The sequence below is a fragment of the Saccopteryx leptura genome, chromosome 4, assembly GCF_036850995.1.
Source record: "Saccopteryx leptura isolate mSacLep1 chromosome 4, mSacLep1_pri_phased_curated, whole genome shotgun sequence".
NCBI classification, from domain to species: Eukaryota; Metazoa; Chordata; class Mammalia; order Chiroptera; family Emballonuridae; genus Saccopteryx; species Saccopteryx leptura.
In genome coordinates, this window is record NC_089506.1 from 130,666,975 (window position 1) to 130,682,499 (window position 15,525).

General features: G+C 38.4%; 1 protein-coding gene and 1 non-coding gene across 3 annotated transcripts in view; one reads left to right on the forward strand and one right to left on the reverse strand.

The window, feature by feature from the left end:
- Positions 1-15,525, forward strand: part of AP3B1 (adaptor related protein complex 3 subunit beta 1) — a 315,994-nt gene that overhangs the window by 110,548 nt on the left and 189,921 nt on the right. For both annotated transcript variants that reach the window (XM_066381706.1, XM_066381707.1), the window contains exon 8: positions 7,724-7,879. In XM_066381706.1, coding sequence (XP_066237803.1) covers positions 7,724-7,879 — 156 coding nt within the window. The remainder of the gene's footprint in view (positions 1-7,723; positions 7,880-15,525) is intronic.
- On the reverse strand, positions 5,795-5,870 carry TRNAV-GAC (transfer RNA valine (anticodon GAC)). The gene has a single exon. It is a non-coding gene; the product is annotated as a tRNA-Val (tRNA).

Here is a 15,525-nt window from a genome sequence, read left to right on the forward strand (position 1 = left end):
AGCTATCTTGTATGACATTACTTATTTCCCCCAAAGGGAACATCTTGGAAAACTATAATAAGGTATTACAATCAAGAGACTGCTATTAAATGGCATAGAAGCTAAAAAGCAATTCATAAGATTAGTGAAACCAAGAGGTGGTTTTTTAAAAGGTAAACAAGATTGGTAAACCTTTAACCAGACTCATCAAGAGAAAAAGAGGACTAAAATAAATAAAATTAGAAATGAAAATGGAGAAGTAACAATTGAAACCACAGAAATACAACGGAGTGTAAGAAAGTACTATGAAGGTCACTATGCCAAAAAATTGGACAACCTAGGCGAAATGGATAAATTCCTAGAAACATAATCTTTCAAAACTCAATCTAGAAGAATCAGAAAAACCTAAACAGACCAATTACAACAAATGAAATTGAAACAGTTATCAAAAAACACTCAGCAAAGAAAAACCCTGAACCAGATGGCTTCACAGGCAAATTTTACCAAATATTCAAAGTAGAACTAACACCAATCCTTCTTCTCAAGCTGTTTCAAAAAATAAAAGAGGGAAGACTTCCAAGCTCCTTTTATGAGACAAGTATAATCCTCATTTCAAAACCAGATAAAGACACTGCAAAGAAAGAAAACTATAGGCCAATATCCCTGATGAACTTAGATGCTAAAATTCTCAAAATATTAGCAAACTGGATCCAGCAATACATGAAAAGAACCATACCTCATGATCAAGTGGGATTTATTCTAGGGATACAAGGCTGGTACAATATTTTCAAATCACTAAATGTGATTCATCATATAAATGAAAGGATAAAAGTCATGATACTATCAATAGAAGCAGAAAAAGCATTTCATAAAATCCAGCACCCATTTATGATCAAAACTCTCAGCAAAGTGGGAATACAGGGAACATACCTCAACATGATAAAGGCCATCTATGACAAACCCACAGCAAACATCATACTCAATGGGCAAAAATTAAATGCAATCCCCTTAAGAGCAGGAACAAGGCAGGGTTGCTCCCTTTCACCACTCTTATTCAACATAGTCCTGGAAGTCCTAGCCACAGCAATCAGACAAGAAGAAGAAATTAAAGGCATCCAAATTGGAAAAGAAGAAGTAAAACTATCATTATTTGCTGATGACATGATACTGTACATAGAAAACCCTAAAGTCTCAGTCAAAAAACTACGAGACCTGATAAATAAATTCAGAAGAGTGGCAGGATATAAAATTAATATTTGGAAATCAGTGCCATTTTTTTTTTCTTTTTTTTTCTTTTTTTTCATTTTTCTGAAGCTGGAAACAGGGAGAGACAGTCAGACAGACTCCCGCATGCGCCCAACCGGGATCCACCCGGCACGCCCACCAGGGGCGACGCTCTGCCCCCCAGGGGGCGATGCTCTGCCCATCCTGGGCGTCGCCATATTGCGACCAGAGCCACTCTAGCGCCTGAGGCAGAGGCCACAGAGCCATCCCCAGTGCCTGGGCCATCTTTGCTCCAATGGAGCCTTGGCTGCGGGAGGGGAAGAGAGAGACAGAGAGGAAAGCGCGGCGGAGGGGTGGAGAAGCAAATGGGCGCTTCTCCTATGTGCCCTGGCCGGGAATCGAACCCGGGTCCTCCGCACGCTAGGCCGACGCTCTACCGCTGAGCCAACTGGCCAGGGCTTGAGTGCCATTTTTATACACCAACAATAAACTGTCTGAAAAAGAAATTAAGAAAAACAATCCCCTTCACTATTGCAACAACAACAAAAAAAGTAGGAGTAAATTTAACCAAGAAGGTAAAGGACTTGTACTTGGAAAATTATAAAAAATTGATAAAAGAAAAGAAATCAAGGAAGATACAAACAAGTGAAAGCTTATACCGTCCGTGTTCATGGTTAGGAAGAATAAACATCATTAAAATGTCTATATTACCCAAAGCAATCTATAAATTCAATGCAATTCCTATTAAAATACCAGTTGCATACTTTAAAGGTATAGAACAAATATTCCAAAAATTTATATGGAACCAAAGAAGAACACGGATAGCCTCAGCAATCTTGAAAAGGAAGAATAAAGTGGGAGTATCACACTTCCTGATATCAAGTTATACTACAAGGCCATTGTACTCAAAACAGCTTACTTCTGGCATAAGAACAGGCATACAGATCAATGGAACAGAACAGAGAACCCAGAAATTAACCCATGCCTTTATGATCAATTGATACTTGATAAAGGAGGTAAGAGCATCCTATGGAGTAAAGGTAGTCTGTTTAATAAATGGTGTTGGGAAATTTGACAGGTACATGCAAAAAAATGAAACTAGAACACCAACTTACACCATTCACAAAAATAAACTCTAAATGGATAAAAAACTTAAATGTAAGTCGTGAAACAATAAACATCTTAAAAGAATACATAGGCAGTAAACTCTTCAATATCACTCGTAGCAAAATTTTTGCTGATTTATCTCCACTGGCAAGTGAAATAAAGCACAGGATGAACAAATGGGACTATATCAAACTAAAAAGCTTTTTGCAGAGCAAAAGACAATGTGAACAAAATAAAAAGACAACCCACATAATGGGAGAACATATTCTCCAATATGTCTGATAAGGGGTTAATAATAAAAATGTATAAAGAACTTGTAAAACTCAACACCAGGAAGGTAAACAATCCAATTAAAAAATGGAAAAAGAACTGAACCGACCCTTCTCCAAAGAGGACATACAGATGGCCAATAGGCATATGGAAAAATGTTCAACATCACTAATCATTAGAGAAATGCAAATTAAAACCACAATGAGATACCACCTCACACCTGTCAGAATGGCGCTCATCAACAAAACAACACATAACAAGTTCTGGTGAGATTTTGGAGAAAGGGGAACCCTCCTGCACTGCTGGTAGGATGCAGACTGGTGCAGCCACTGTGGAAAGCAGTATTGAGATTCCTCAAAAAATTAAAAGTGGAACTGCCTTTTGACCCAGCTATCCCACTTTTAGTAATATATCCTAAGAATACCAAATCATTGATTCAAATGAAGGTATGCACCCCTATATTTATTGAAGCATTGTTTACAATAGCCAAGATCTGGAAACAGCCCTAGTGTTCCGTCAGTGAATGAGTGGGTAATAAAGCAGTCCTTCATATACACAATGGAATACTATGCGGCAGTAAAAAGAACAAAATCTTACCATTTGTGATGGCAAGGATGAACCAGGAGATTATTATGCTAAGTGAAATAAGCAAGCAGAGAAAGACAAATATCATATGATCTCCCATATATGTGGAATTTAATGAACAAAGTGAACAGAGGAATGGAATTGAGGCAGAGGCGGGGTCACAGGGACCAAAGGGACAGCAGTCAGAGGGAAGGAGGTTGAAGGGATGGGATCAGAGAAGATGAAGGGATTAGTGAAACTAGATATACATAACACAGAAATATAGATAATAGGACAGCAAATCCTAGAGGGAAGGGGGAGGGAGTTAGGGGAAGGGGGGCAAAGGGGGTATAGAAAGGGACACGGGTTGGGGGTGAGGGAATTATATTCAGTGGGACACTTGAATCTATGTAAACAATAAATTAAAAATTAATAAAAATTCAAAAAATAATATACTGACATTAATATAGTCAAGTTTCAGAACACTGCCAACGCACTAATTCTTCATGTTTTCTATTTTATAGCTAAACCTTCTTTCTTTTCTGTGCTTAACCCTGAAACCCTTAATCCATAGCAACCACTAATTTTTTGTCCATCTCTATGATTTTGTCATTTCAAGACTGTTACATAAATGGTATCATATAGTATGAAACCTTTCATGGTTTTTTTCTTTGAGCATACTTCTTTGGAGATTAATAAGATTTGTGTGTATCAGTTCTTTTTTTTTATTTGTAAGTGGTATTCCGTGGCATAGATGTTTAACCAGTTGTTGAACCATTCATCCATTGATGGACATCTGTGGTGTTTACATTTTGGGTAATAAGAATAAAGCTGCTATGAATATTTGTGTGCAGGGTTTTGCATGAAATGAATTTTCATTTCTGAGTGATTGCCAAACTGCCATAGTGACTGTGACCTTTTGCATTCTTAACAGCTATGTATGGGTGAATCATTCCTCTCCATCAGGGGTCGGGAACCTATGGTTCGCGAGCCAGATGTGGCTGTTTTGATGGATGCATCTGGCTCGCAGACAAATCTTTAATAAAAGAAATAATAATGTTAAAAATATAAAACATTCTCATGTATTACAACCCATTCATTTTCTACTGCTTATGTTCATGGTTGCAGGTGGCTGGAGCCAATCACAGCTGTCCTCCGGGACAACACCAAATTTTTATTGGATAATGCGTAATGTACACGGGTCATTGTATGGCTCTAACGGAATTACATTTTAAAATATGTGGCGTTAATGGCTCTCTCAGCCAAAAAGTTTTCCGACCCTGCTCTACATCCTCATTGTTATTTCGTCTTGTCAGTATATATTTTTAAATTTTACTTATTGATTGGTGGGGGGACATTGATTTGTTGTTCCACTTATTTATGCATTCATTGGCCTATTACTTATGTTACCTGACCATAGACTCAGTGGGTTTTGGTTTTTTGTTTTTTTTTTGTGTGTGTTTTTTTTTTTAAGACTGAAGCTGGAAACGGGGAGAGACAGTCAGACAGACACCCGCATGCGCCCGACCGGGATCCATCCGGCTCGCCCACCAGAGGCGATGCTCTGCCCACCAGGGGGTGATGCTCTGCCCCTCAGGGGCGTCGCTCTGCCGGGACCAGAGCCACTCTAGCGCCTGGGGCAGAGGCCAAGGAGCCATCCCCAGCACCCGGGCCATCTTTGCTCCAATGGAGCTTGGCTGCAGGAGGGGAAGAGAGAGGCAGAGAGGAAGGAGGGGGCGGTGGAGAAGCAAACGGGCGCTTCTCCTATGTGCCCTGGCCAGGAATCGAACCCGGGTCCCCCGCACGCCAGGCCGACGCTCTACCACTGAGCCAACTGGCCAGGGCCTTAGACTCAGTGGTTTAACAACATAAATTTTCTTCCCACCGTTTCTAACAGTTCTTCCCGGTGTGAAGTCCAAGATCAAAGTGTTGGTAGATTTGCTTTCTCCTTAGGCTTGTTCTCCTTGGCTTGTAGATACCTGCTTTCTTGCTGTGTCCGCATATGGCCGTTTGTGCCACCATTGGCACAGATAAGTTTCTCTTTCTCTTATAAGGACACCCCGTGTATTGGATTAGAGTCACACCCATACGATCTCATTTAGCCTTAATCACTACTCTATAGATTCTATTTTGGCATATGGCTACATTAAGTATTAGGGCTTTAACATACAAATTTGTTTCAAAGGTATTCCTAATTGTTTATTGAAGCATTTTTATGATAGCTGCTTTAAAATCTTTATCAGATAGTTTTAGTATCTCTAGTCTTGATGTCTTTTTTTTTATCTAGTTTGAGATTTTCTTGGCTGTTGGAATGGTGAGTGATTTTTTTTTTTTTTTTTTTTTGTATTTTTCTGAAGCTGGAAACGGGGAGAGACAGTCAGACAGACTCCCGCATGCGCCCGACCGGGATCCACCCGGCACGCCCACCAGGGGCGACGCTCTGCCCACCACGGGGCGATACTCTGCCTCTCCGGGGCGGTGCTCTGTTGCGACCAGAGCCAGTCTAGCGCCTGGGGCAGAGGCCAAGGAGCCATCCCCAGCGCCCGGGCCATCTTTGCTCCAATGGAGCCCCGGCTGCGGGAGGGGAAGAGAGAGACAGAGAGGAAGGAGAGGGGGAGGGGTAGAGAAGCAAATGGGCGCTTCTCCTATGTGCCCTGGCCGGGAATCGAACCCGGGACTTCTGCACGTCAGGCCGACGCTCTACCACTAAGCCAACCGGCCAGGGCCATGGTGAGTGATTTTTGATTGAACATGGGAATTTTGGATATCATGAAATTCTTGATCTTATTCAAACTGGAGTGAATACCCCATAATTATTGCTGAGTCATTGAAATAATGTTCAAGGAGAAAAGCCTAAGGAGAAACCAAATCTACCAACACCTTGATCGTGGGTTTCCAAACTTGGAAGAACTGTGAGAAACTGTGAGAAGTAAACGATGTTGTTTAAACTATCCAGTCTGGTCATGGCACATAAGGAGTAGGCCATTGAATGTATGTATAGGTTCAGTTTCCCCCCTCAGCCTCCGTTGACTGTCATTGAGGGTGTGCTCATTACTGTAGGTGAATATGGGTTTTCTGGCTCCCCACTAATGCTCCCCTATAGCTCTTTGGCTGGCAGGAATAAAATGCCTCATTTTTGTATACACATGTCCTACACTAACACCACAGAGTGGTATATTCTTGTGACCACTGGGTGGTAGTGCTGCAGCTTCTGAGTGTCCCTTTTACATTAAGCATCCCTTTTACATTAGTCTTGTGAGGAGAGGTAAATTCACCTGTTAACTTATAGATGAACTTGGATGTCCAAGCTCCCCACTTGGTCTCCACTGAAACCATTAGATTGCCTCATTTTCCTCCTGGTAGGAATTTAAGTCTCAGTTTCTCGTCCTTTTCTGACATCACCGCAGTGGGGTGATTGGGGCATCTCATTACAGCCTGGTAAGGGGAAATATCCACATTCTTCATGTCAGCCTTCACTGGTGAGGATAGGTATAGGGTCATAGTGTTTAGTTGGCTACACTAGAGTAGTTATTTCCTTAAAAAGTTGTCCATCTTCCTAGACCTTCCCTTTCTTGGTCCTTTTGCAATATAGAGCAGGGTTTTGGAGGTGTTTTTTTTTTTAAATCTGTGCTTGTTGGTGTTTCTGGGTTACCTGCTTCTCTAGCACCCAGTCTTTGAAACATGAGATAAAAATGAAAGCCCAAGGAACTCAGGGTGGTTATTCTTTGCGTCTTGAGGTCTTTACCCAGTTGTCTTCTCTCTTTTCCTTTTTTGTTTGTTTTATATATAATGTCTTGCATTTCTAGTTGTACTTGGTGATAGGAATAGGGGAAAGTACGTCTACTTTATCTTCCCTGAAGTAGGAAATATATTTCAGGCACTTGATAAGTGGAAATGACCTCTAAACAGTAGTTGAGTTGGATCCAGGTGGGTATTACTATATTTTGTGGGGGGTTTTTGTTTTTAGGACTAAATGCCTATAGCCTGTTTTTACTGACAAAGACAGTAAGGATTCAAATAAAAAGGAGAAAAATAAAAACAATAAACTATTATGGCTATATAAAACCTCGAACTGGGTCTTTTTTGACAACATAGGGGCCAATTCAGTTTATAGTTTTTAACCTGTCAGGCTTTATTATGATTTTCTTTATGTGTTACAGTTTAAAATATTCTCTTTATTTTGACCCTTTGATCCAATTACAGAGTGACCGGTGATTTATAGGAACAGTTTTCAGAATTTAGCAGGTCTCATAGTAGAGCTTTGTTAGACTGTCATTGTCAGGTTTTTCCCTTTGGGCAGCTCTGGATATATTTATGGGGATTGAATATTTTCAGAGTTTTCCTATGTAATATAAAAGATGTATATTATCTATAGCACTAAAGGACAGTTACTGTGTTATAAAATATGAAAAAAAATTAGGCCTTCATTTAAGGAGCATGTATTTTGAAATTACCTCAACAGTTGTATTGAACAGTAAAATATTATTATTATTGTAGATGTTTTAAAGAGTTTTCTTTGTGTAATATTTGGGCTATTCAAGGTATAAAGTAAACATGGAATTGGATTTATTTCTTGTAGAATGATGGTATAGAGGACAATGACAAAAATTTCTATGAATCTGATGATGAACAGAAAGAAAAAACTGACGAAAGGAAGAAGCCTTATACGATGGATCCAGACCACAGACTTTTAATTCGGAATACAAAGCCCTTGCTTCAGAGCAGAAATGCAGCGGTATGTCAAAACCCTTAAAAGAAATCATTCTTAGGTTTTTCTTAAACTGTCTTTAAACTGTGTAAGGTCAGTAAACAAGTCTTTATATTTCAGTGTGCTAATGGGACATTTGTTTATTTTTTTATAACTAAAGAATCAGATTTTGATGAGATTACTTAGTTTGGTAGTTATATGCCTACTGGATTTGCTTTACTTTTTCTGAGCCTTCATAAATTGGTTTTTCCCAAAATGTGAGTTCAAGGTGTTTCTGAGCTGATTGGAAGAATGTATATATTTTTCTGTTGCTAGTTTGTAGTTGTGAGTACTTACTTAATCTGGTATCATTTCATAATATTTGTATTTACCTAATAAAAGCACTTAGCATAATACCTCAAAAATAGTAAATTTTGCCCTGTCTGAATAGGTTGATTGGTTATTAGAGCATCATCTTAAAATATAAAGGATATGGGTTTGATCCCTAGTTAGAAACAGTTGGGTGTTTCTCTCTCACACACACACCCACTTGCCCTCTCTTCTTTTTTCTCTAAAATCAATAAATGAGTTTTAAAAATTAATAGATTTTAACTGATAGGAATAACTATTAAAAAATCATTTTTATTTTTTAAAAATATTTTTGTTTTAACCTTTTTATTTTGAATGACCTGTTATTTTTAGACTATATGCACACAATAGAAAATTAGGGCTCTGACAGTTGGCTCAGTGGTAGAGTGTCGGCCTGGCATATGGACATCCTGGGTTTGATTCCTGGTCAGAGTACACAGAAGTGACCATCTGTTCCTCCACCCTACCTCTTTCTTTCTCTCTAGCTCTCCTCCTCCCATAGCCATGGCCTGGTTGGAGTAAGTTGGCCCCAGCCAGGTGCTGAGGATGACTCCATGGCCTTGCTTCAAGCACTAAAATAGCTTGATTGCCGAGCAATGGATCAGTGGCCTCAAATGGGCAGAATATCGCCTGGTAGGGGGCTTGCTGTGTGGATCCTGGTCCAGGCGCATGTGGGAGTCTTATCACTCTGTCTCTCCTTTTCTCATTTAAGAAAAAAAGAAAAAAGAAAAAAATTAGAAAATGCAGACTAGCAAAACTAAAAGTAATTGAAACATCAGTTTCCCATCACTCAGAAATCACTATTGCAGTATCTTAATGCATTTTCTTCCAGCTCTTTTTCTGCATACGTATATTTATATTACCATGCATTTATGTCTACATGTACATCTTTTTAAGCAAAGAGAGTAATCATACTGTATGTAATATTTTTATAACCTGTTTATTTTTTAGTCAGTCCTCTCTACCTTTCTATTTCAATAAAATTTAATCTCATTTAATAGTAGTTTATTTAAAATTATCCTTTATAAGTGGTTCATTTAAACTAGTATCTTCTGCATTTCATATGCTTGTTATATCTTTTTTTTTCTGGAAAATATATTTGTGTATTATTAATAGGTAAAGCAGTATTATGAATTAATATTTCTAAAAAGCAGAACATGAAAAAGGAGATAAACAAGTTCAAAAAAATAAATACAAATAATAAATATTTAGTTTTAACTGAAATAAAAAAAATAAATGAACGAAAAATATGACATAACATATTTGCATATTACATTGACTTAAAGATATATGATCTCTATTTTTGTCTGTATCTTTTTCTAACTGTCATAGATATTTCAGGATATCTTTTAAACCTCTCATGTCCTGCAGAATATTCTTCTGCGTTTTTCTGGTTGATTCCTTTGTAGAGTGCTACTTATTATTATTTTTTTCTTTTTCTTTTCTTTTTTTTTAAATTAATTTTAATGGGGTGACATTGATAAATCAGGATACATATGTTCAAAGAAAACATCTCTAGGTTATTTTGACATTTGATTATGCTGAATTCTCATCACCCAAAGTCCAATTGTCTTCTGTCACCTTCTAACTGGTTTTCTTTGTGCCCCTCCCTTGCCCCAACACCCTCCTTCTCCTCCCCCCCACCCCGTAACCCCCACACTTTTGTCCATGTCTCTGAGTCTCATTTTTATGTCCCACCTATGTATGGAATCATATAATTAGTTTTTTCTGATTTACTTATTTCACTCAGTATAATGTTATCAAGGTCCATCCATGTTGTTGTAAATGATCTGATGTCATCATTTCTTATGGCTGAGTAGTATTCCATAGTATGTATGTACCAAAGCTTTTTAACCCACTCGTCCTCTGACGGACACTTGGGCTGTTTCCAGATCTTCGCTATTGTGAACAATACTGCCATAAACATGGGGGTGCATTTCTTCTTTTCAAACAGTGCTATGGTGTTCTTGGGGTATATTCCTAAAAGTGGTATAGCTGGGTCAAAAGGCAGTTCAATTTTTAATTTCTTGAGGAATCTCCATAATGTTTTCCACAATGGCTGCACCAGACTGCATCCCCACCAGCAGTGTAGGAGGGTTCCCTTTTCTCCACATCCTCGCCAGCACTTACTCTGTGTTATTTGTTCTTGAGCGCCTTTTCTAATTGGTGTGAGGTGGTATCTCATTGTGGTTTTAATTTGCATTTATCTAATGATTAGTGATGTTGAGCATTTTTTCATATGCCTATTGGCCATCTGTATGTCCTCTTTGGAGAAGTATCTGTTCATTTCTTTCGCCCATTTTTTGATTGGATTGATTGTCTTTCTGGTATTGAGTTTTACAGGTTCTTTATAAATTTTGGTTATTAACCCCCTATCAGACATATTGTCAAATATATTCTCCCATTGTGTAGTTTGTCTTTTTATTCTATTCTTATTATCTTTAGCTTTGCAGAAGCTTTTTAGTTTGGTATAGTCCCATGTGTTTATCCTGTCTTTTATTTCACTTGCCCGTTGGAAATAAATCGGCAAATACATTGCTGCGAGTGATGTCGGAGAGTTTATTGCCTATGGTTTCTTCTAAGATGCTTATGGTTTCATGGCTTACATTTAAGTTTTTTATCCATTTTGAGTTTACTTTTGTGAATGCTGTAAGTTGGTGGTCTAGTTTCATTCTTTTATAGGTAGCTGTCCAATTTTTCCAACACCATTTGTTAAAGAGACTGTCTTTACTCCATTGTATGCTCTTACCTCCTTTGTCAAATATCAGTTGTCCATAGAGCTGTGGGTTTATTTCTGGGTTCTCTGTTCTGTTCCATTGATCTATATGCCTGTTCTTATGCTGTTTTGAGTACAATGCCCTTGTAGTATAACTTGATATCCGGAATTATGATACCTCCCACTTTATTTTTCCTTTTCAAGATTGCTGAGGCTATTCGTGTTCTCTTTTGGTTCCATATAAAGTTTTAGAATATGTGCTCTATATCTTTGAAGTAAGTCATTGGTATTTTAATCGGTATTGCATTGAATTTATAAATTGCTTTGGGTAATATAGAGATTTTAATGATGTTTATTCTTGCTAACCATGAGCACAGTATATGCTTCCAGTTGTTTGTGTCTTTCCTGATTTGTTTTATCAATGTTTTATAATTTTCCAAGTACAAGTCTTTAATATCCCTGGTTAAATTTATTCCTAGGTACTTTATTTTTTTGGTTACAATGGGAAAGGGAATTGCTTCCTTAATTTTTCTTTCTGACAGTTCATTGTTAGTGTATAAAAATGCCTCTGATTTTTTAGTATTAATTTTATATCCTACCACCTTGCTGAATTCATTTATCAAGTCTAGTAGTTTTTTGACTGTGACTTTACGGTTTTCTATATACAATATTATATCATCTTCAAATAATGATAGTTTTACTTCTTTTTTTCCAATTTGTATGCCTTTTATTTCTTTTTCTTGTCTGATTGCTGTGGCTAGGACTTCCAAAACTATGTTGAATAAGAGTATTGAAAGGGGGTACCCCTGCCTTGTTTCTGATGTTAGGGGGATTGCTTATAATTTTTGCCCATTGAGTATGATGTTGACTGTGGGTTTGTCATACATGGTCTTTATCATGTTGAGGTATGTATTCCCACTTTCTAAGAGTTTTGTTCTTGAATGGGTGCTGGATTTTATCAAACGCTTTTTCTGCATCTATTGAAATTATCATGTGGCTTTCCTCCTTCCTTTTGTTTATGTGATGAATCACATTGATTGATTTGCGAATATTGTACCAGCCTTGCCTCCCAAGAATAAATCCCACTTGATCATGGTGTATGACTTTTTTCATATATTTCTGGATCCGGTTAGCTAATATTTTGTTGAGGATTTTAGCATCTAAATTCATCAGGGATATTGGTCTATAATTTTCTTTCTTTATGTTGTCTTCGCCTGGATTTGAAATCAGAATTATACTCGCCTCATTAAAGGAGCTTGGAAGTCTTCCTTCCTCTTGAATTTTTTGAAATAGTTTGAGAAGGATAGGAGTTAGTTCTTCTTTGAATATTTGGTAGAATTCACTTTTGAAGCCATCAGGCCCAGGACTTTTCTTTTTTGGGAGTTCTTTGATAACTGTTTCAATCTCATTTGTTGCATTTGGTCTGTTTAGGTTTTCTGATTCTTCCAGATTAAGTTTTGGAAGATTATATGTTTCCAGGAATTTTTCCATTTCACCTAGGTTGTCTAGTTTTTTGGTGTACAGTTCTTCATAGTATTTTCTTACAATATTTTGTATTTCTGTTGTGTCAGTTGTTATTTCTCCACTCTCATTTCTAATTTTATTTATTTGAGTCCTCTTTCTTTTTTTCTTGGTGAGTCTGGTTAAAGGTTCATCGATCTTGTTTACCTTTTCAATGAACCAGCTCCTGGTTTCATTGATCCTCTGTATTTTTCTTTAGCTTCTATGTCGTTTATTTCTTCTCTGATCTTTATTATTTCCTTCCTTCTACTAGCTCTGGGCTTTACTTGCTGTTCTTTTTCTAGTTCTTATAGATGCAGGGTCAAGTTGTTTATTTGAGCTTTTTCTAGCTTCTTGAAGTATGCCTGTAATGTTATGAACTTCCCTCTCAGGAATGCTTTTGCTGTGTCCCATAAATTTTGAGTTGATGTATACTTGTTATTGTTTGTTTCTAGGAATTTTTTTATCTCTTCTTTGATCTCATTGTTGACCCATTTGTTATTTAATAACATGCTATTTAGTTTCCAAGTGTTTGAGTATTTTTCAGTTTTTCTGTTGTGGTTGATTTCTAGTTTCATGCCATTGTGATCAGAGAAAGTGCTTGATATGATTTTAATCTTCTTAAATTTCTAGAGGCTGCTTTTGTGCCTTAACTGTGGTCTGTTCTAGAGAGTGTACCACAAGCACTTGAAACGAATGTATATTCTGCTGCTTTATGATGATAGGTTCTGAAGTTATCTATTAAATTGAGTTGATCTAGTATGTCCTTTAAGTCAGCTGTTTCTTTGTTAATTTTCTTTCTTGAGGATGTATCTAGTGATGTTAGTGGGGTATTGAAGTCCCCTGTTATTATAGTATTGCTGTTGATCTCGCCCTTTAAATCCATCAATGTCTGCCTTATATATTTAGGTGCTCCTATATTAGGTGCGTAATATTTATAACGGTTATATCTTCCTGTTGGATTGCTCCCTTTATCATTATGTAGTGACCTTCTTTATCTCTTATTATAGTTTGTTTTAAAGTCTATTTTGTCTGATATAAGTATTGGTACCCCAGCTTTTTTTTCATTTTCATTTGCGTGAAATATTTTTTTCCATCCTTTTATCTTCAGTCTATGTGCATCTTTTGTTTTAAAGTGTGTCTCTTGTAGAGAGCATATGTATGGGTCCTGTTTTCTTATCAATGCAGCTATCCTATGTCTTTTGATCGGGTCATTTTATCCATTTACATTTAAGATTATTATTGATTTGCAATTGTTTATTGCCATTTTATTCATTAAAACTGTATTCCTCTTTTGCTATATTCTTTTTCTCATTTGATCTGTTTCCAACAGGGCCCTTAGCATTTCTTGAAGCCTTGGTTTGGTTGTAGTGAGTTCCTTGAGTTTTTTTTTGTCTGGAAAGCTTTTTATTTCTCCTTCAATTTTAAACGATAGCCTTGCTGGATAAAGAAGTCTTTCCTGTAGGCCAGGCGTCCCCAAACTACGGCCCGCGGGCCGCATGCAGCCCCCTGAGGCCATTTATCTGGCCCCCCACTGCACTTCCGGAAGGGCCACCTCTTTCATTGGTGGTCAGTGAGAGGAGCACTGTATGTGGCGGCCCTCCAACGGTCTGAGGGATAGTGAACTGGCCCCTCTGTGTAAAAAGTTTGGGGACCCTTGTTGTAGGCTCTTGTTTTGCATTACTTTGAATATTTCTTGCCATTGTCTTCTGGCCTCAAGTGTTTCTGTGTAGAAGTCAGAAGTCATCGTTATGGGGGCTCCTTTGTGGGTGATAGTCTTTTTTCCTCTAGCAGCTTTTAATATTTTCTCTTTATCACTTAGCTTTGGTATTTTAATTATGATGTGTCTTGGTGTAGATTTCTTCGGGTTTCTCTTTAATGGAGTTCTCTGTGCTTCTTGAACATGTGAGATGTTTTTCTGCCTTAATTGAGGGAAGTTTTCAGCTATGATATGTTTAAACAAAGTCTCTATCCCTTGTTCTTTCTCTCTTTCTCTAGGAACCTTTATGATGCAGATGTTATTTCTTCTCATGTTATCACAGAGCTCACTTAGAGTTTCCTCAGACTTTTTGAGTTCTTTTCTTTTTTCTGCTCGGCTTCTGTGCCTTTATTAATCTTGTCCTCTAACTCTCTGATTCGATTCTCAGCTTCATCCATCCTGCTTTTAATTCCTTCCATTGTGTTCTTCATTTCTGATATTGTATTTGTCATTTCTGACTGATTCTTATTTATTATATCAGTGTACTTTTTTTATTTGCTTTCTCTTTATTTAGGTGTTCGTAATGACCGTCTATTGTTGTTCTAACATCTTTGAGTATCCTAACAATCATTAAACTCTGCATCTGGTAATTTGATTATATCTGACTCATTCAGGTCCTTTTTTGGGGCTTTCTCTTGATTCATTTGTGTTGCATTTCTCTGCTTTCTCATTTTTTCTGTTTAAAAGAAGATTTTGGCCCCTGGAGTCCACTGGGTGTGGCCTCTGTTTTCCCTAGGCATGGTCTGTCTGCGGGGCCTCCACCTCCTCTGCCGTTCTGCCTGTGGCTTTAAGGTATGGTTTTTGCTGGCGCCTTCCCACTGGGGCTGTTGCTGTGGTTTCCGCCTCTCCTTCAGGAGAGTTGCTGTGATTATGTGCTCTGGTGGCTTTGGCCTTTACCCCACCTCCACGAGTGGTGTTATGTTCGGCCCTGAGGGCAGGAGTGAGCACCTTTGCTCAGCTGCGGGTCACCACCTGATTCTGGGCTTTCGCCCGGTCCCTGCAGGAGCAGCCGGCTTGCAGGACAGCTGCAAGCCTTGGCTTCACAGGCCAGGTGCGACTGCTTGCCCAAGCTCAGTAGTGGGACTCCACCTGTTCTGGGCTTTTGGCTCCACCCTCGTGGGAGGAGCCGGTTCCCAATTCAGGCCATAAGCCTTGGTTCTGTGGGCGGGGCAAGGCTGTGCTCCAGAGCCCTTTCTCAAGGGCAGGTATCCACTCCTTCCCCTGCCTGCTGGATTGTGGGCAGCCTGCAGCTGGGCTTGACCACTTTCGTGCATCCCCTCCTTCCCAACCAGGCAAGACTGAGCTTACACCTGGGCCCAGTGTTTGCCAGCCGGCTTCTGCCCTTTCTGA